We start from the raw sequence: 23,200 nt of genomic DNA, 5'->3' as shown, positions 1-23,200 counted from the left end.
GGTTAATTGGCTTCTATATAGCTGGTAAGTGTCAATGAGTAGTAAGTGTCGACTGGCGTCCCGTCCAGGGTGTATCCCACCTTAAGACCAGTGCTTCCCGAAACAGGCTCTGGGCCATTGTGTCCCTGAATTGGATTAACCAATTCCGATAACAATTGGAATTGTTATTAGAAAGTTTCAATATTCCAATAAACAATTGGAATTGTTATTGAAAGTGATGGTAATGGTGATGAATAGTAGGAGAACAGACATGAACAGCAGAAGAAGTTGCACTAAACAATATAATCTCTTTTTATGGATACTTATGGAACTGGATAGAAGGCCTTACTGGTACATACATGTATACTGTATGTTTCTTCAAAAGAATTCTAAATGGGTAGCATGGTAGTGTCCAGATTAGCACTGCAACCTTTGGGACTGGGTTTGGTGCATGGTGTATGGTTACTCTGGTTTCCTGCCATTGACATGCTGGCTAGGTTAAATTGTGCATGTAAGTGTGTGTGCCTGCAAAGGATTATTCTTCCATCCGAAGTGAATTTCCATCTTGTTCCCTGTGCTTCCTGGATATGAATGCAGCATTTAAAAACACAAATTTTTTTTTACATACATTGTGAGACAGAATGTAGAGATGTGATTTATAGCCATAAAAATGATTGTAGTCACTGAATTTATATTGTATTCACAATTTATACAATGTAGTGTGCATGTATACTGTAATCCCAAACTGAGTTCCCCTATTTTTGTTTCCAAAGAAGCATTAGAGGAAATTCCAGTCTGTGACCTCCACTCTCAAGGTGGTCTATCCATTCTCTATAGAACAGAAACTCGCATAGTCAGGTTCAGCCTTTCAACCAGTAGCTGAACTCAAAGCAAAATCAAGAGGAACGTGAGAAAGGGAGGGTAATTAAAGAATACTGAAATACAAAAACAGACATAAGCTCAAAAGTGATAAATATACAAGATAAGTAATTTATTTAAAATGGCTCGGTACATTACAGAAAGAGTAAGTGGAGAATGGTGATCATTTATAATCCCAGCAACAAAACACACTCTATAAAAGAAGTGTTTCTCTTGAGGCATGTTCTACTTGTAGGAAACTGAAAATTCCTCAAAGGAGGAGACAATGCACTGAGACCCAGATTAGTTTTTTTTTTATTCCACGGTGTGTGCACAGCCTTGTGGTAAAGGTTATGGTAGCTGCTGTCAGTTCTTGTTATTGTGTGCTTGTAGCCCTCCTGGTGTTTTTATCCAGGTCTGCACTGTGTGCTACAGTTCCATTTCAAGATGCATATCTATAGTATGGTCAACTTTTATTTAAAATTGCACCCTTCACAACAAGCTGCCACAGTGCATTTTATGTGACCACGGGAAAATAACTACACAAAAAAGCAAGCTGTACTGTGCAGCCCAGAATATACTCATATAAAAACAGACATCAAGTAAATGCAGTAAGTGTATAAAACAGTACTTCTTCAGACTGGTTTTAAAATGGACACAGCATTTTTATTCTTGGTGAAGTTTGGAAGAGTCATGTCTATAATATTGAAACTTTATTTTCTGCAGTACTATTACAATATGCAAAATGCTTTCATTACTTTTATTTTGGTATTCATAGGTAAAATCAGTTTTTTTGGAACATGACAGAAATATATATAAGATTTGTGTTTATACAGTATGAACAAAGTACTTATTCCAACAAAATATAGCATTGAAAACACAATAAAGTACAGTAGATTCCTCAGATCATGAGAATGATTACATCATGTACTTAAGAATCGTTCAGTGCTGAAGTATTTTTAATGTAATTTGGTCTCATGACACATGGATTTTGGAAATATATGGAAATTAAAGAGGTTAATGGTCTTCATTTTGAAACATTGCACTGTATTTCACAAAATATTATTTATAGAAAATCTATGTTTAGATAGGTATTATAGATGTAATGTTTTGTTTCTTGAAGTAGCATAAAGATCTTGCACCAACTCAAAAGATGACATAGGCAAACTCAGCAGGGATAGCTGCAATATTTTAATTTGAATAACTTTAAAGATGTAAGCATAGTGTTGTGGGGAGACCTAAACTTAAAATAATTGCTTCTTTGAATTCTCATTACAAGGATCAGAAGTTATTCTACTTTAAGATATAAAAGAAATTATTTGATTTTTGTATCATGAAATTACAGGTTGACTATGGTGGTGTTGCTTTCCTTCACTAAGGATCTTTCATACACCACCAGCAAGGGAAATAGTGTTCCATGGTGAGTAAATAATTACTTTGAAAAAGAATCTGTCAGCATGTCTAATACTAAACAATCTGACATAATGAAAGCAAGGATAGTATTAAGGTTGTACTAAAGTGGCTAAATCTGTTCTTTAAGAGTGGATAAAAGCAGTTCTGAGGATATCCAGATGCTGGTCCTGACTGTCATTCACACCTAGATATGTAGTCAACAGGAACAGCTTGTGTTTACTGAAGGTCTACCAAAATAGACTGTAGTCTCCAAAAGCCACAGGGCAAGCAGGATGTTTAATTTACTTCATCTTCAAGATGAATAGGTTTTGATACTAGTTGAAGAACCACGGTAGGTATGACAATGTTGCTGCCTACATGTTTGAGAGCACACTGTTCAAATTTCTTTATTGGGGAACACCCTAGACATTTTTAAAAATTACTTTCTGCCTATCTATATTTATACTTGTTGACCTTGGTACTAAAGTCTACATCCACTACTGTAAGTGACTGTATTTCACTGGGTTACAGGGTTAATCAGGGTTGAGTAGTATGACTCAGGTATTGCAGTCCTGTTCTTTTGCGGTGCTGGTGGTGAGAGATGTGCCACTCCTCCAGTCAGCTCTGAATCTACGGGTCTGTGCTGCCTGTGATGTGTTAAAAGGCAAGTGGCTTGAAGGTGGGTGGGTCAGGGTAGTCTGCCCACTCTTTGTCATTCTCTCCTGTGTGCGGTCACAGGGCTCGTAGCTGTGACATGAAAAAACTCAATGGGTAATTCCATAACTTGAGTGGGCAAAACAAAAATCTAATAGGTAATTCACCATTTCCTACATTTTCACCAAATGACAGTACGACATAGACAAATTCTTAATTTTCCAACACAGCACACTTTTCAAGTGTACCACTTAATGATACAAGGTTAAAAAAAACAAAGGCATGAGCTGCCTTTTTCTGGAAGCAACGAGAAGAAACATTTTAGACAATGTCGGGTTCCCTTAGCACAGTTCTTCTCACTAGATGACTTACTCATATACTCAAGGTCATATGATGTAAACTGTACATTAAATGTTGTGCTTAAATGTCATATCAAGCCTTGGTTATAGCTGATATGGAAGAGTAAGAAGCATAATATTCACCAGCTAAGTGTGATAGCTAACATTTCATCCTATAGAATTTTTAGGTGAAGATTACTTAACGGTCAAAAACCAAAATGTTTCTATGAGGGAGAGAGCGGGCTACTTAATTTAAAGCAAGCAGGACAAATAAATTAGAATACTTGCGTGATGGTTACATCTCTTTAATATCTCAAAGTTTGCAAAGTAATTAAACTCTTCTACCCATAAGGTAAATTTGCCTTTGACAGTGCCTTTTTACTTTACATTTAGAAGACAAAAAAGAGAAGAAAAGCACTAGAGATATTTTCACAGCTGACATGAGAATATGCTGCTCATTAAACCTAAGCGTTTGTTCTGTTTCAAACATTGAAAGAGGTGACACTTCTACTAGTTTGTGAAATTTCTAACTAATAAAAAGGTATTTATATATGGGTCTATATTAAAAATATGTTTTTGAGGAATAAACATATGGCTCTGATTCATAATATGGTCAGGATTAGGCTTTTCTTACTAATATGCAGTTAACCTGTAATAGAGATTGGTTGTAATGACATTTATCTCACTTTATTTACATATTCCATTTAGGAAACACTTAGAAAAGGCATTTGCAACCCCTAATCTAAAGTGAGACACAGTACTCATGGAGAGAAAGTGTTTTAAGATAACAGATGCTCAATATCCTCTTTAAATTTAACCTCTAAAAATATGAATAACTGGGATTAACGATGTCTTTGCTATTATGACTTTGTGGCAACCCTGCCATGTCTATCACACAGACAGGTAAAAAACTGTGTTGTAACATATTTTTTAGAAATACACCTACTCACTTTATAATATACAGGTGTATATATATATATCTTTAATTTTCATTCATCAAAGAGGGTAAAGAAGTTTGACAAAATAGCAGCCCGTGCTCTGAGCGTTCAGTGGGAATTTTCACATACTGTATCTTCTGGTTAGCAGAACATTCTTGATCATCATGAAGTTGAAAGGGGAGAATTGTCAGAAGATTTTAAAGCTAAGTAGCAGTGCTTACTTACTGGAAATGAAATGCATTTAAATGAGTGCTCCCATCTTGCAAACATTAGCATAAATTTAACAGAAACCCTTGATAAAAATGTATGTCAAAGTGGAACTCTGGGTACTGTATTTTAAAAAGAAGGAAAAAAAATGACATCCATTTCCAAATATTAGCATTGTACTGGAATCATTTTTACTCTAGACCTCAGTATTATCTTCATGGACAGGAAAAAGATGTGTGCTGGTTGCAGCCACTGAAATGTGTAACATTTCCTTTAAAAAGGAATATTCTTACAATAGAATCCCCAACTCTACCCAACATTCCTCAAATTATTAATTTTGTAGTTATAGACAGTTCTCTAAATCTTTGTGAAACACTAAAACTGATTTAGGAAAACTGTCTTTACATAAAATAAATAGTTGTTTGGAAACGAGGGTTAGTTATAGCAACAATATTACTGTGCCACACCTGTCTTGCTACTTATAAAGAGTAGTGTTCTTCATTCTTAATTAATAGTTGTCAAATCTATTATCAGAAAACCACTTATTCCCTAGTAATTCAAAAAGTAGAGCAGCAGCCCTGACCACTTAGCCACTCTAGTTGTGAAATTGTCATATTCAAATTGTTTTTATTGTACACTCTAGTCTAGAATCTATTGTGTGTTAAATCTTAGTGTACTGAAGCGTCCTGCTTTTTTTCCGTGTGGCATTTCTGTGTGTGTGGCATTTTTTTTTCTTCAGCTGAAGGATAATTTGATAAGAGGTTTAGCTTACACTCTCAGCAGTAGTTTTGAAAAACTACACAAAATAGGGGTGCAGCTGGAATTGAGTTTTTGACCGAAAAGATCTTTGGCTTTTTTCTTTACATACAAGGGAACAGTGGCTGTGAGCCAATTTAATTTGCTCCTTTTGAAACACATGCCATTAATAGCCATGTTGCAGTGCAGTTGTTGTTTTCTCTCCGGTGAAAATCATGCTGTCCATCTATTATCACACCAGCTTGATGTGCTGAGATACTGTGCCATTAAGGTTGCACCACTGCAGCTGTGATATGAGCAGTTTTTCTCTAGGTTTTCCAGGGGAAGAGAAGAGGCTATTTAACTGCCTTTCTCATTTTATATGTTTGAGGACCTTCAAAATGAGAAGTATATGTTCCAGTAGTAGGTTAGTACGTTAGTATGTAAGCTTGAGGCAGGCAAGATCATTATGAAGTAATCAGATGTATCAGAAAAGAAACATATTAATGTAAAATACAATTACAAGCTGCCTGTGAGTAAGACGTTTCAGTGCATAGTAAGTGTACAACTATGAAGAATAAAATCTGACTTATTTAAGATTGAATGCTGCAAATACTAAAATACTATTTTAGTGTTCCTGATTTATTCCTGTATACTTTAGTATTTATTGAATTATTAATTCCATTTAATGTCCCTGTAGAATCATAATAGTAATTAATAAGGTATACTGGAAATCCGTCTACACAACAAATTACATTCTAATAAAATGTGGGCTTTCAAAAGAAAAGTATCTACTGGGACTGAACAATTACAAGTTTGAAAAACCCTAATCTGAGTTGTGATTTTCAGAAGACATTCAATAAATTAGTTCATACTGAGATCTCTAGTTCTAATTTCTTAAAACATAATGAATTGCTGGTGTTCTTGGACTGAGGTTCCTGAGCTGTCCAAAGCATGTGATATTAGACGGAGAATGACCTGGTGTGGTCAATGTTAGAAGTAGGGTTCTGCACGTCTCAGGTTGCTATGTTTTGAGCATATAAAATGGTATACAGTATACTTACATAATAAACACTGAATCGGTGCACATGTTTGAATTGTCTGTCTAGGTATGATAAGAAATTGCTACATGGCAAATGTAAATTTACAGTGTTGCATATTGGAAACAAGTGGTTTATAGCTTGAATTGCATTAAGGTGGTTCTCACTATGAGAAGGTTCTCTGAAAAAATCACATTGGTTAAAATGGCAAATAGTTATTGTGCAAATATCCATGTAGAATGTCCAGGAATGTTATAAAGAAATAGCACCCATATCCTGGTATGTCCTTATCTACAATACTACTGTGTTGCAGTGTTATAGAAAGGACACAGATTCTTCAGATAAGGTTCAGAGAAGGGCACCTAGACTTATTGCTGGGCAGAAGAGCAAAAGCTGTGCTGACAGATAGAAAGCAATAAATTTATTCAGCCCCAGCAAGCAGTTGCTGCAGGGGGAGACTTGAGGTCCACAAAAAAAGTGAAAGGAGTAAATAAGGTTGACCCCTACAGATATTTATTTAAAACTGGTATCACTCAGCAGAATATCAGAATATCAACTAATACACAGTTAATTAATTGGTCTGATTCTAAAGTAGTTTAACTGAATCTAATGTAATGGTATCCTTAAAAAAACAGTTGCTGCAATTTTAAGGCTTCTTGGTTAAACATACAGTATCTGTCCCATATACTGTACATAATTCCTTCTAGTAAAAGTGTATTGACCCTTTCCATATTTCCATATATTCCATGTATCATCAATGGTATCTATATACCTTTATATTTTTATAGTTATGAAATGTGATTGCTTGTTTGGGGGAGAAGTACAAATTTATGATCAAAACTCAGACACGCATTGAAATCTTCATTTCAAATCTGCATTTTCCAACACAAGACAACAACAAACATGCAAGATAACTTATCATAACATGTTTTGAAGTCTTGAAATTAAGCAAATTAAGCAATCGTTTATTTTTTTTAAATTGTGTTGAGTTCAGCATGTTCTGTCTTGTTCTTTTATGATCTTTCAGTTGTTTATGATGATAATGAAGTTACTCAGAATTTCACTAAATTAATTTCTACAGAAACTTGTTTATTAAAGAATATCACATTATAATAAGGGTTTCCATCCATGATAATCCCTTGTGGGTCTGTAAAAAAATCTACACATTTTAACAAAAACAGCACGTCAAGGAAGAATTCTTAAGAATACAGAGCTACCAGAAACATTGTGACAATAATTTAAGATGTATAAAAATATAGCACAAATTTTATAGCACATATAAACTGTAGCACAATGTCATCTTTAGTGCTTCATGCTAGAAACTTGATGCAATTAATTTGTTTCCTAAATGCTGTTTTCAGTCCTCCTTGGCACAGGATGGACATCTGTAATCTGATATATTCTTATACATGAATGTCAGAGGAAATCTTAGCAGTCTTCAAAAATCATATGTAAATATAATTTTGTCATATTTGAATTGTAGTAAAATGTATTAGTTAAGCATAAATGACGGAAAGTATTTATATTCTATCTTGGCTCTTGTTTCACTAAACTGTTTTGTCATCTTACTGATAAATTTTCACACATTTACTGGCTTATGTGTTTGCTGAACTGTCAAGCCCTGTAAATGGCTGCACTTTTGGAGGTCCGTTTTAAACAGTATTTCAATAATTGGCTGCTGATAAATCAGGGATTATGAGATGCGCCACAGTGTCCAGAGAAAAAAGAATCAATCTAGGAAGCAATATCCGCTATTCCTATAGTGGCAGAAGTCACATCTCACTCTTGCAAAGGCAGTGTTTCACAAAGTGTTTCCATTTTCAGCAGGAGAAAAGGAAAGCTTATCATGTTAAGAGGGCTTCTAGACTGGCAGGGATTTAATTTTGATCTCATGGCACTCCTTCACCATCCCAGTCTTCTGTATTTTTTACTGGATTTGAAGTCCTCGGTGAATGCTTGGCTGGATTCTCATCCAAATCTGGTAAAGATAACGGGGCTTCGTCGCTGTGGCTTAATGTTATTGTGGCTTAGTTAATGCAAAGTTAATGCCTGACTTTTGAGGGAGGGTAATTATAAAGAAAATGACAACAAAGAGGAGCTTTATAAAGATTCTTAGGAGGTTTTATTACTTCATCTTTCATATTTATTAAATTAATTTAAAAAATGGTGCAGTGGAACAATTCTGATGGACTTGTTTAGGTATAACAGCCATCATGTGTAAATGTGAAGTCTGAATATACAGTAGGCTACACAGTGCAGTCCATAAGTATTTGGACAGCTTTAATTCGAGGGTATTTACGTCTATATTGGATGAACCGTATAGGAATCACAGCCCTTTTTATACATAGTCCCTCCATTTCATGGGGCTAAAAGTAATTGGACACATTAACATAATCCTAAATAAAATTTGGCATGATTGCAAATCCTTTGCAATTGATGACTGCCTGAAGTGTGTGACCCATTGACATCACCAGACGTTGGGTATCTTTCCTGGTCATGCTCTGCCAGGCCTGTAATTCAGCCATTTTTAGTTCCTGCTTGTTTCGGGAGCTTTTTGCTTTCAGTCTTGTCTTCAGTAAGTGAAATGCATGCTCAATGGGATTCAGGTCGGGTCATTGACTTGGCCAGTCAAGAACATTCCACTTTTTGGCCCTGAAAAACTCCATAGTTGCTTTAGCAGTATGTTTGGGGTCACTGTCCTGCTGCAAGGTGAAGCACCATCCAATGAGTTTTGAAGCATTTGGTTGGATCTGAGCAGATAAGTTGTTTATGTACACTTCAGAATTTATCCTGCTGCTGCTGTCTGCAGTTACATCACCAATAAAGGCAAGTGAGCCAGGTCCACTGGCAGCCATACATGCCCAAGCCATGACACTACCTTCTCCATGTTTCACAGATGAAGTGCTATGCTTTGGATTATGAGCAGTTCCATTTTTACTACAGGTTAATCTTCATCTTACCTGTCCATAAAGCTTTGTCCCAGAACTCTAGAGGCTTTTTTATGTACTTTTTAGCAAACTGTAACCTGGCCTTTCTTACCAGTGGTTTGCATCTTGTGGTGAACCCTCTAAGATTATGCTGGTGTATTCTTCTGTTTATGGTAGTCTTTGACACACCTATGCCTACATCCTGGAGAGTGTTCCTGATCTGTTGAACAGTCGAAAAGGGGTTTTTCTTCACGATTCAAAGTATTCTTCGGTCATCCACTACTGTGGTCTTCCGTGGTCTACCAAGTCGTTTGCTATTGCTAATCTCACCAGTGCGTTCTTGCTTCTTAACAATGTACCAGACAGTTGATTTTGACATACCTATTGTTTTGGCTATGTCTCTGATTGATTTATTCTGATTTTACCGCCTCATGATGGCCCCCTTTAATGGCATTAACACTTCTTTGGTCCTCATGTTGAGAGACAACAGCAACAGACTCCAGATGCAAATGCCACATCCAGAATCATCTCTAGACCTTTTGTTAGCTCTCTTGTGCATGAACTAACAATGCAATGAGACATAGCTGGCCAAGAAACAACTGAGCAGCCAATTGTCCAATTACATTTGGTCCCCTAAAATGGGAGGACTACATATGAAAAGTTTTGTGATTCTTATATGGTTCACTCAATATAAACATAAATACCCTCAAATTAAAGCTGACATTCTGCACTTTAACCCCATAGTCATTGTTTCATTTCAAATCCAAAGTGCTGGAGTACAGAGCCAAAACAGCACAACTTGTTTCACTGTCCAAATACGTAGACTGCACTGTACATTTTGGAAAACACTCCAAAAGTCTAGAGGACTTATCAAAATTTATTTTTGTGTTAACTCAATAATGATTTTTTTTTTTATGAGTGCACTCAAAATGCTTTGTGCTTCGTGCTAGAAACTTGATGCAGTGAATTTGTTTCCCGATCGCTGTTTTTAATCATCCTTGGCACAGGATGGGCATAATTCACAGCAGTCTCTTCCTCGTCTTAATTTGGTCTGTTTCCTTCTCTCACAGGTGACTTCTTTATTAGATTATCTCTGTTAACCTTAACAAGCCACCTTAATAATGCTAGATTAATGTTCCTGTTATGTTTTTTTATCAGACTTTCTGCAAACGTAAAGAAACTCAATTATTTTAATGGTAAAAGAATTGTGATGCTTTTTTTTGCCCTAATGACCATGTAGGGCAAAAAGCTTTGTGCCGAGTATTACACCTTTAAAAACAATAAGCCAAAGTGTTAAAATCTGTTTAGAACATTAGTAGTGCTGCTTCTGAATAGAACACCCCCATTGAAAGTGTTTCCTGAAAATAATAAAGTAAGGACATTAAAACACTTTCTTCCGTGAGTTGCATTTGGAAAGACTGGCCCTAGAGGACAGCCGAATATTCATTTAGGATTAAAAGATTATCAGCAATTATAATCAACAAGAATATCGTATTAACTTTATTATGTTAGTGTTTCCTCATTTGAGAAAGAATGACTGCAGAATATCATTTGCATTTTAACCATGATTGCTTTCAGAATCTATTGATTGGGTTTTTGTTTGTTTATAATAGATTTTAATCTCAAACTTGCTCACATATATTGAAAATTATCTCAGTGTAAGAAACACAACTTGTCCTCAAACTTGATTATATTTTCTTTGTACCTATTGGTTCATTCCAGAGATTGTATAATAATAAATATTAACGTAAATGTGCACATTTGTTTTTCAAAACTGTGATTCCCCACATATTAACATCTTTTTATCACCTGTTTTTTCATTCCTAATCAAGACCAGTTTGGGCTTTTACAGCATGTTGTAATCCATAACATAGTGTAGCATAGTAATTGGAAAATGAAATGCCTTGAGACACTACAGTCTTAAGTTTTACAGTAATATTTTTTAGACAGTATGCAGAATTTGATCTTGTGTTGTCTGTATATATTGATTGTAAATTTTTGTTCTCATTTGTTTTCTAAGGAAAATTGTGATATATAACATAATTATCTTTGGGTTCTTGTAATTTTCTAAATCTTTTCATTACAATCTTATATCGTGAGCATTTCTCACGCGTCTTGAATATTTGCATGTATACGCTAACATATTTTTAGAACAAGAGAGAAACACAGAGTGGTAGTTATAGTTCCAATTACTGCTTTCAAGGCTAACATTATGAAAATATTCTTTTCTATTAAAAATTTAAACAGGGCAAGATTAAATATTAAACACTGCAGATGTGAGAACAAGATGCAGTACGAAACATCTTGCGTTCCATTTATAATTCATAATCTATTGTCTCTGATTAAAAACTTTGGACTGTTTTTTGTCTATCACAATCTATAAAGCCAGTCACTGAAACAGAAATCTGACAGCACGGTACATAATTGCAGATTTATTTCTATAGCTGAAGCACCTACACAAAGCCACAGAAATGAACAGTGAATTTACATCTTTGTTTGCAAAATAACATTATATGTCCACCTCTTTGAAGAGAGGATTTTTGCGAGTTGCGGTCATACCAGACTCCAAATTACTTGGTAAATTTCCCCAGAGCACAAAGTGCTGCTACTTTAACTTTTCACAAGACCATGTGACATAACATCAAGGCTTGGGTATGAACGTACTTCAACAGAAATATAGTGCATTTAGTCTTATGTGTTGATACATAAATCCAAAAATTAAACTTAATATGTTGTCTCTCCCCCCCAACCCCCCACCCTGTGGATAAGAAGTGAGCTCGAACCAGAGCAGTCCAGTCAATGAGTTTCCTGACTGCAGGGAGGGTGGCAGCGAGGCCAGCCTGCTGGTGTCTCCCCTGGTGGTGGCAGGCATCGTCATCGGTCTGGTTCTATTCCTGTCCTGCGTCACCATCATTGTTGGCAGCCTGCGCAAGGACGGACGCCTCCGGAACCCACATCTCCGCCCTGAGTCCAGCTACGGTAAGCCAAGCACATGTAATGCGGACAAGGGGGCAGTAATTCAAAAAACACTGGACAGACACTGCGTTTATGCTGATCTAGAAAAGTAGAAATATCCTCACACACTGTCAGAAGTCATCACCATTACTTTGATAACTTTAAAAAGTGCTACATTTGTAAAGAAAGTCATGATGTTCAGAATAAAAGCTCCCCAATTCAGCAGTTAAATTTTACTTTCAGTTCTTTCATTGAAATGATCAATCAGCAGAAGTGTGACCAAAATAGCCCAAACACTTCTACACACAAATTTCACCATGTTACAGAATAAGAACATCTTCACCCTGAGTCCAGCTACAGTAAACCAAGCAACAGCAGTGTTAACAAGGTGGCAGTAACTACAAAAGGTGGCAGTAACTACAAAAAAAGACACTAGACAGATGTTGTGTTTATGTTGGCATGCAAGGTAGAAAAATCATTTGTTTATAATGATGGAGTGACATACTTTCTAGTATAATCCATCAGCTTTTCATTGATAACTTTAAAGGGTGATAAATGTGAGTGATAAATAAAGTCTGTATGTTCAGAATAAAAGCTCCTCAATTCAGCAGTTAAATCACTTTTTGTTTACCTTCAGTTCTTTCCTTGAAATATTCAGTCAGCACAAGTGAAACAGAAATAACCCAAACAATGTGATTGTTATATTTACATACATTAGAGGAAAACCCTTTCCTATTACAATTACTATTTTAAGGGAAATTACAAACGCTTGCCAGATTATTGTGTGATGAAGCAGTCCTTCAAAGATGATGATGAGGGACAATAAAATGCCCCTGTTTCCCCAGTGGAGACGCATTTTCCCACAAATACCAGTTTAGCACAGTGGTGGTTTAAAAACAAAATTATACTTTTACCAACCAACTGTTGTGCATGAAAAAATCAAGGCTTAACCTTTACATGGAAAAATGCTATCCATATATTAAGAAAATATATTCAAAGAATTCCAAAAAATGCAGTCAAGAGAATTGCAAAAAATAGGCATTGGTCTCACCTTTAATAAAAATAATAAGGTATACTAGAAAGACTTCTCAACCCGGAAAAAAATTACAGACAACTTTTCACATCTGAAACACTGGAGATACGGGGATTAAAAGCCCAAATATGGTTCATTTGAGGAGTCACATTATACATTTTTAAATTCAAACACTCTACATAATTCATTTTTGTGCACTGTCCACAAAATTAACATAAAGCAACCCTCCCCAATTCTCCTTAATGGTTAAGCCACAAAAATTACCTTACAAGAGCAGGCATAATAAAAGCACTGCACCACAGTACTGCTTCCCTGCATTAACACAGGATTTCAGACAGGTTATCAGCCAAAGGCAGTGGAAGCCTCTCAAGGTTACTCACCTGAAACACTTTAGGTTAGGCAAACAGTGACAGCTACCATAAGTAAAAACATCTTCCATGCTTCAATGAATCTGAAGAAAAGCAGCTTTTAAACAATAAAAGCTATAGCTACACAGTGCTACTCAAGACAAAAGAAATACATTCCATGGTATTTGAGACAGCCAGTCTTTGTGAATAGAGACAGTATTAATTTGTTAACTTTCAAACTGTCAGAATAGGGCAGGCTGGCCTTGCTGTAAGTGAATGTAGTGAGCAAAATTTAGTCTACTAATACATTTTTTCACCATAACACAGGATGCTACAGTTGTTGTTTTTTTTACATAACTTCACTATTAATATACAGCAAAAATAAAAATACACAGCAGCTTCTTCCATTATTAAAACTTGTAAACTTGCTGGCTTGGACATAATATAAAAAGCTGGCCTGTATCGATAGTGCAGTGCTTCTAAACACTGACAAGCACAAGGCATTAAAATCATCCATGACCTGTTGTTGACTCATCTTAGAAATCTGCAGTCTGTGACCTGCTGCCAGATTGAGTATATTAAAAGTGAGATGAAACTGCTTTGGTCAAAGTATTTAGGGACCTTTACCTTAAAGGTAGTGCTTGCTGGTGGATTTAGCTTTCTTCCAGCTGACATAATGTAAAAGGTCTTTCACGCAGTCAAATATCAGTCTTTGTTGGGAGCAGCATCACTATTGATTTCCCTGGTTCTTGAAAGGATAGCAAGAAAAAAACAACATTTTGCTCACTCAGTTAAACAGGGGTGACCCCAGTGTACCTGAAAGCAAGGCTCTTCTCTGAAGCCGTGTGAAAAATACCAATTTTCATTTGAAGAAAAAAATTATTCTTACACACATGATCAGAATTGCACCACCTTTTCACAAGGCATACTCTGAAGATAAAAAATGCTTAGAGTTGTTGTTCCTGCTATTGTTTCTCAAGGAGGTAAGATGTTGTAGCACCAGTGCTGAATTTACAGAATGTGTTTTTTATTGAGTATTTGATCTTTCAGTATTAAAAAATATATGTTCACAGTTAAATGAGATGTATGCAGGTGCATTAAAATGTCACTGTGTTTGAGAAAGGAAATTGTTTTATGTAGAGAAATTACATATCTCATTACCACATACATAAATAGGATGTGCCAAGAATAATTCTTTGAACCCTACAGAATTTCAAACATTGACGTTTTTTGGCTGTTCTATTGTCACAGAACATAGAAGGTGTTACCACCTCCTCACTTGATCTCATTAGATCTTAAAAGATGGGCCTGCTCAGTACTAGGATGGAAGACCTCTAAGAAAAATTAGATTACTGCTCTAAACTGTGTCTTTGGGACAGAAGGTGACCCCTTTTCCCTGGACCAGAATTTCCAAGTCAATCCATGAGTCTCGTGTCTGAGGATACTGTCAAAAGGACACACTGTCCTGACTGAGATGCTAAACTGAGGTCCTGACTGCTAATGATCCCGTTGCGTTGTTCATGAGACTAGGGGTGTTGTGGTTCAAATGCACTCTGGGCTTGCACTATCAGACCTACCTAAAGCCGTGCCTTAATTCAATTGACAGAGAAGGTTCTCTGCTCTGTAGTGAAGGTGCTGGCATAATTGTTGACATGCTCTAACCCAGGTGAGAGTTATCCTTTGCCAGTTTTATACAAAGAGCTGTATACATAGGATTAAGTGGATCCCCTCTAATATATGAAGTTCTCTGGGATTCTCTGGTTTGAAAAGCACTACAATATGTAAATATAAGGAATTAAAATGTTTCTGGGGTAATAAAATAAAATTGCCATCAAAAATAATCAATATATAGTAAAAAAAAAAGTCAGCTAAAAGCAGCTTTCTGTCATACGACTTCTGACATCTTAAGCCCTTTCTTGCTAAAACAAGGAAGGGGCTTCAATCAAAAAATAGTTGTCTAAGTTGTGGTTGATATCTTTTGTTTGCCTGGCTGTAATCTTGCAATCATCTTTTTTTCAGCTACTGATGGCTTCTCCTATAGTGGGTCTGTTGGGGATCTGAGGTCAAGGTGTATTGAGGAATTCCCACCAGCTTTCGATTTTGACTCGTATGTGGAGACAGTCTCTCAAGTCAACGTGATGTATCCTGACTCGCCCCCTCAGTAAGTAACTTTCATTGTTACTGATAGATTCACCGAGTAAGGCATAGTGGTGAGCACTACTGCCTCACAGCTCCAGATATACTACTGTAGTTTCAATTCCAGGCTGGGGAATCTATCTTTGTGGAGACTGCATGTTATCTCCATGTTTGCATGAGTACACCAATTGCCTTCTAGCTCCCAAAGACATGCACATTATGTTTGTCTCCTCCAAACAATGGTTTCATTTGTGAGGCATTTATTCCCACTTCATTTAGTACTTTGTCCCTAAATATATAAAGCCAATATTGAATAGCCCTCTCTCTTGTTAGGTCTTCTGATGTTTCCCTGGTGTTTATCTGCATGAGGAAGCAGCTGGGTTTCCCAATTCATTACTTGCCTATCAGTAGAGTGACTTTGGGACCTGTCTTTCAGAGCAGAAAAAGAATGTTCCGTTTCCCATATAAAATTTGAATTTCTAGTAAAATATTCTAATATGACCTCTACCCTGTTAGTTATTAAATACGATTAACAAATAATCGCTTTTTTGTGGTTGGAAAATGTGGTTTTTAAACTTTGTAAGGCTATTTTTATATTGTAATACCTGTCTTGTAGAGAAACCCAAATTGTATATGCATAGCATGTACTGTGCATTCAGATAAAAACAATAATGGTTCCAATATTTTTTACAAGGTATGCATTACTGCTGATACCAATGCATAAATGAATAAAGATAATCAAAGAGCTATAATTGTTTTTCTTTTAAAGACTAGAAATCCCTTTCTTACAGTATGTTCCTGTTAAATGTGAGTTCTTAAAGGCCCTCCTGTTTTCCCAGTTTCTGTGTAATGTGTTTTCTCCAGGCTCACACATTGGTACTGTATGTGTGAAGTTCTGCCCTTCATACACAGAAGGCTGCTTATAAAAATATATTACAGTTGGGACTAGAACACAAAACTGTGACAAGAACGGACAAGCTAATGTTTTGACGTGAAATGTCCTCTTCTCAACATTACACGAATCTATCTTTCCCTGATAATGAAACTAGTACTTTGTAAAATGGATAGGGAACTGGGAATAGACAAATGTATGGAATATATTGTGTTCTGCTGTCTCTAATATGCACATGGGTAGTATTTCTGGCAGTGACAAAGTAATGCAATTTATGCATGAGTCCATGGCTAATCAGTAGAAGATTTTCTTGAGCAAAATAAGACTAACAATTGTTTGATACTGAATATGTTCAGAAGATTGATTATGGCTTCACAAATTAGGTAAAAGAATTGTACATTTTTGAAGTATTTAAGTTTTTTCCTTTTATGAAATAGAATGCTTCAGCAGGGCTGGTCAATAAAGAAAGCCTTGCAAGGTACTTTACAGTATATTCTCATCCATAAATCATATATATGCCCCTAATGACAGTGAGCACTGTCTTCAAAGTTAGCATTAAGGAAGTAATTTCCCCTTGTTAATTCCATCTTTAACCCTTAAGATGGTGAGCTGTCAGCACAAATCTGACTTCTGCTTTCAAAAGCTAAAACAGAATGTTTACGTGCATATAATTTCATCTACAAATTTGTTTTTTAGATGTGTGACATAATGAAGCTTAAAATAAAGATTTAGGAATAATTTCAATAACTTTCTCTATATGCAACCCTTCAGAGAGTCTTGAGCCTCATCTTTCCCAGCCTGTTATTCATCTGTTTGAGTTAAAAAGTGAGCACTGAATTATACAGTACAAGTAATTACACTGCCATAAGGCAGCTTTTATTCTAGAGGGCATGAGCTACACAGAATCTCTTGATCAGAGGCTTTTTCAGTTGGCATTAAACAAGCAGTCCCTTAACAGCCCACCGATATTGATAAAGAGCAAATTAATGCAAATAGCACTGGGTTTAACTGATGTCTTTTGGATGCTTAATATAAAGACTTCCCTGCCATTTTGTCTGTCATTCAGACAGAAACACAAGAATGAAATGGCTCAACCAGTACAAGTGCTGTTTCAAATGCTGGGTGGGCTCTGTGATGGTGGGGATCAAGCCTGGGTCATGTTGCCCAGCTGCGAGTGGGATTTGCCAGGCAGCAGTCCACATTTGGCAGAATGCAGCAAAGGCTTGGGTGTGATTAGCTGGCCAGGGCTGTCTCGGTTCACTGTGCCACACTGACCCCTGCAGTCTAAAGGCACTTGCATGCATGTGGGGCCTCTCCTGCAGTCTGCAGAGAACACTCTGATATGACGCTATGTTGCCTGTGCTGTGATAAAATACGGGTGCCTCAAAGTTGGGCTGATCAGAGGAGTCTGCCTAGAAATACTCATTCACTCCTGTGTCTAATTGCAGGGTTAGTAGATGCTAGCTGACGTGATAAAAAAACAATTTACTATTCTAAAATGAGTGAGTAAAACAAACGTGGTTAGTGATTCTAAATTTGATTCAAAGCCGAAGTAAGATGGTGATATAAAAGCTGTTAATGCTATTAGTTTTATCAACAAAGGACTATAAAAAGTAGAGGAACATTGCCTATTTAATTTTGAAAGTGGCCACAATGGACATGGACTTTTCAAAAATAGAAGCCCAGACATTTATAACCATTCTTGGACTTGGCATGCCTCAATACTGATGTAGCATTTCAGAGCTGGAGAGTAATTTAACAAAAACATACATATGGTATCCCTTGTAATACAGACTCTTAATAAAGATGAAACCCTTTTTTTAAGAAAGCACAGTAAATCACAGGATAAATAATATGGCGAGTAACAGGACTGTTGCAAAATGAATGTTTGTATCTCTTTTTCCAAGTTATATACCCTCAATCACTTGATTAACCACAACTTAACTGCGGGTGGTGAAGGTCTTTCTCCAGCTGGTCCAGCTTGCAGCAGTGGCAGCACATGTTGCCGCTGGACTGTATTCATGATTCATTCCAAAGTGCCCTTGGCTACACTGCTGTTTCAAGTCATATAGTGCAGGCTTTGCAGTTTCATAAACAAAATTGGAGAGCACTTAAGATTGCAGCACTGGGGATGCTAAAGACATTGATGAATAGATTCATTAAGAGCAGATCATTTCAGAAAAATTCTATACTGCCAAATATGCAGAAAATGCAATAAGCATATCGATTTTAAGGGCATAAGAAGCAGTTAACAAGCACTTTGATGTGTACTGTCCAATGGTTTATAAACTGGAATAATAATACTTCAGAATATAACATGCTGAAACAAATTACTGTATATATTTGAACTTTTTTTTTCCAAATCTAATAAATGTAGAAAGGAACATATGCAAACAGTGAAACCTCACACATGGTAAAAAAGCTATAGGGAGCACATTATACAGGGTTTTAACATAAGAAAAGGTATGTGATCTTGCTGTCACTGTTTTTGTACTAGGAAAATGTCATTTCACAGTGTCTAAATTAATGTCCATAGGAACAATTTCTGCAAATGAATAACATCACGTTCTATTTAAGTGTACCTTGGTCTCCACCAAACCTCAGAAAATAGATTTTTTTTAACCCACAAAACCATTATGCTGGAAGATTTAATAGTAAGAACAGGTCACCATTCTCAACTTCAGTTTTGCACTGTATGAACATAATCTAACTCAGATGCACCTAGTCAATTTGCTCAAGCAAAATATGTTTTATTCATTTCATATTTAGAAATTTAGTAAATCTCTAAGTCAGTGAAAAAGTTCACATACTTCATTGCATTGATACCATTTCCTTTTTCATACTAGCTCTTAGAAATATGGGTACAAAGCAGAACTCAGAATTCAAGTCAGAGGAGTAATTCTACAGCATCTCTAAAAACATAAGCAGTAAAGGACCTCAGATTTGATTTGACCAGTGCATGTCTCTGTGATCTCGATTCCTTACATGAACAGAATGAGTTACAGCCAAAATATGGTCAGCTTGTCCCAGAGTTGCCTTAAAAGTGCATCATCACACTGCCATAATATGCCCCTCCAGAAATATTAATGGCAATGTAATGAAGCTGAAATGTGCTCCAGTTTCTGTCTGTTTTATTTTACATGGAGGGCCAGAGAATATTGACAAGTATGAACTGAACTGAGACAGAACGGCGCTTGCTTGCCCTTCATGCCTTGTTTCACTGAGTCACAATATTATTTACATTTATATGACAGTTCCATTATGACACCAGAACCTTTCCTCAGAGCCCTGTAAGAGAGCTTTTAAAGAGAGTGAAATTACTTTTCCTAGCACCCAGACCACATCTGAAAAACCGGGCCTTGTCATGTTTAACAGCAAATTTTGAAGAATATGGAATATTACTCCAGAGTCATAGGCTATTAAGTGTCACTGAATAGTTTGTAATTCAGTTGTGAGAGATATCTAGCCATCCCATTTTCATTTTCGTACTTTTTTCAGCATAAGCTTTATCTGTAGCTTTTATAGGTTTAATAGAAAGGGAACTTATGACAAAATATGAAACAGCTGCCACCCTCTTTCAATTTAAGGCCCTTATAAATTCTGCAATAATTATATCATCAGTATTTAAACCAGATTATTGCCATTAAACTACAGATGATGAAGAAAAAATATAGAAACACTTTTGCCTTTAGATATATTAACCATTTTCACACACCCACACAGATACTGAATCTCAAAGTCTGTAGTACTTTTTCTTCTTGTGTTAAATATTTCCAGTTTAATCGAGGTCTTGGTCCTTCAAAGAGCTATGTTTCTCTTAGTTTGCAGCTTTGTCTTCAACTTTATTTTTCTTTAGAGAATCCTTCTTGATGATGTGGTAGTCTGGTTTTATTGTAGCAAAGCTCTTAAATTAACAGCTAATTTGTTCTTTTTTTCAATGACAAATATTCAAGTACTGTGCATTTGTTTGTTTTCTGTGGTGGTTTGTTACAGTTCATTACAAATGCCGGAGCTACAAATGAACCTTCCTTTTCAAACCTAGTTTACCTAAGCAATCAAATTTTGCAAAAGAAACATTGAGATTGTACATGATACTGCATATAATTATAATGATTATTATAATAAAGGTTCCATATAAATAGCGTCTATATTTAGCTTGAAAAGAACAGTATTTTATTCAGATGTATTGTGCAAAGCTATTAAAGAGATGGAAAGCATTCCAGGACATAGGTTGCTATGGCTGAGCTGTGGGTGTTTAACAGAGCACTTCATCACTGCTCCTGCATTTTCAAGCCTTCATCCATCTCTTCTCCTTAGTTGGGGGAATAGAAAGTGATTCCTCATAACAGAGTTGGCGAGACTTACATTAAATCACATCATAACATGCATTCATTATGTGCCCACAAGTGTATTTTGCAGTGCTTTATTATGTTATACCTAATGCAATCCTCAGCCATTTCAAAAAAATATTGAGGTAATTACTTGCATAACTAAAAGTATGGTTCTCAAAGGAATGTAATTTTGATATGCAACACTTAAAACACTGTGATGCCCTTTATATAGGAAAAAAGGGACCTTGTTCTGCATTAATCAGTCATTGAACTTGTTAGCTTTTGCCCCTGTGTAATGTCCCAGAATGATCAGATCTTTATTGTAGGATGTAGCTCATAATGAGTGATCCCTGAAAAAGCAGTGGATTGGTTTCAGGTACAGGGCTTTGTGGTGAGAAAGCAGGTTATTGTGCTGAGGCAGATGGAGAGCCGTGGTACACAAGAGATGACAGTGTGACAGCGCACGGGCTGTCGCAGTCACAGATGGTGGCGGAGGCTCCTAGCTTATCACACGCAAATCAGCAATCACCTGTGGAGCCCTCGCGGAGGCTTCCTTCCGCCAAGCGCCGGCTCGCTGCTCCTCGCACACCAGCTGAATTCTGAATGAAGGAGGACTGGGCATCTCGGAAGAAAAGCGACAGCCTGTTCGACATTCTGCTGCACAGTCCCTTCAGTGTGACTCAAGAGTGGTTCATAATAGGGATGTGTGTGCTAGCAATATAAACTTTGCTCTACATACACTGAACTATTACTGCAACCCCCACTTCCAGCTGTACCTTCTCCCCCAGTTTGACCAATATGTGTTGCCAGTTACTATGTAACAGTGCCATTGCCACCTTAGACATTGCAAAGGTACTGTTAAACATTGCTGTTCTACTCTTACATAATGAGGAGAGCTATATTGTTTTTAATTTTTATAATTAAAAGAGATTTCTCTACTATTATTTCACACAATGACATGAAATAAGTGGTGGGATATACAAGCTTAAAAATAGAAAAAATTGCCTATAGATACCTGTAGGTTGTTTTCCTTTCCCGTGACAGATGCTACAACATGTCTTCTTCCTTTCATTTCTCTTCATTTCAAAGCGAGTGCAGATGAAACTGCAATGACTAAAACCTTATTCTTCATTGGGAAGATACAGTGGTGGAGACACTGAACACTAAAAGGGAGGTCTCTTAAAAACACAAGTTAATAAACTGTAAAACTGTAATATTACATTTCAGGGAGTATTTAAATTACTGCCTAGAGGTAGAGAAAGAAGCAAATCCACTCTTTAAGAATGGCTTTCCTGAGGCACACTTACTCTCTAACACAGCATTATCCTGAACAAACAACAATAAACTATCTCTCAGTGGAGCACTGCAACTTATTATAAAACTCAAACAAAAGAAATATTTTTAAAGGTCTCCACACAAGTTGATCATTAGGCACATTTATTACTTTTATTTACTTTATCTTTTCAGACACCTGAAGAACAACAGTAGTGAAAAGCAGATCTGGAGTTTTTATGTTTATAATAATAATGATCCTTTATTTAAGTAGATGGCTCAGATGAGGAAAAATTGTCATTTACAATGACGATCTGGCCAAAAGGCTTAATTAAACTGTTGTCTTAAAATGTTATACTTGCATATAATGTAGTTCCACAGTAATTTATGTACATTTTATAATGTATACTCCTCACCAAATGAAAAAAAATCAAATGAACAAAAAGTAAAAGTGGGTTCTACTATAGAATCCTTATAAGAGGTAGAATTCTATAAAATGTTAGGTTCCACCCACTTTCCTCTACAAAGGTGGTTATAATTTATGAGTGACATTAAGGGAAACATGCTCCTTGAGGTTTCCAGGGCAACAAAGCTATCATATTTTTCATTCCAATGAGAAATGACAAAATAATACAGAACTGTTCAGCTTCTGTAACAAAAACATGTAGAATAAGCTAATGCAACACACAGTTGTATGAGCAGTCTGTAATATTTGTCTCACTTGATTAAACTTAGCATGAAAACTGTTATGCAAAGTTAAAATTATCAATCTAGAGAAAGAATACTAAGTGAACTGCTTTCAAAATAATTGATTTTGGCCACTGGGGACTGCACACATTCAAAGCCGGTACATGGACTCTTTCTTGATCCCTTTATTTCTTACAGCAGTGCTATAACTTTGCAAAATAATATGCTATATTCTGTCCCCATGACCTTTATGATGTTGTGATGTTGAAATTCCGTAAAGTTTTTAAAAGTGCCAAGACAACTAGAGAATGTGTGGTTGAGACTTTTACTCAATTATTTTGTTCTACAGACACCAACACAAATTTCTTTTAAATGTTGTGGTTTTAAATTGGAGCTCTGCAAGTCACCTCAAAATACATTTTACTTTCCCATCATTTTCTTTAGCAAAACATTATACTGTTGTATAAAAGTATTGTAAA

At 36.2% G+C, this 23,200-nt stretch overlaps 1 protein-coding gene across 2 annotated transcripts in view; it reads left to right on the top strand.

Annotated features, from left to right (window-relative positions):
* bean1 (brain expressed, associated with NEDD4, 1) overlaps positions 1-23,200 on the top strand; it is a 38,126-nt gene that overhangs the window by 11,778 nt on the left and 3,148 nt on the right. The window contains exons 2-3 of one of the 2 annotated variants that reach the window (XM_088938869.1): positions 11,841-12,047; positions 15,423-15,564. In XM_088938869.1, coding sequence (XP_088794995.1) covers positions 11,841-12,047; positions 15,423-15,564 — 349 coding nt within the window. Of the gene's footprint in view, positions 1-11,837; positions 12,048-15,422; positions 15,565-23,200 lie in introns of both variants that reach the window. The other variant, XM_088938868.1, reaches the window with a different exon arrangement.

This window comes from Atractosteus spatula, chromosome 21 (genome assembly GCF_055471065.1).
Source record: "Atractosteus spatula isolate fAtrSpa1 chromosome 21, fAtrSpa1.hap1, whole genome shotgun sequence".
Lineage (NCBI taxonomy): Eukaryota > Metazoa > Chordata > Actinopteri > Semionotiformes > Lepisosteidae > Atractosteus > Atractosteus spatula.
This window is presented reverse-complemented; position numbering and strand designations above follow the sequence as displayed.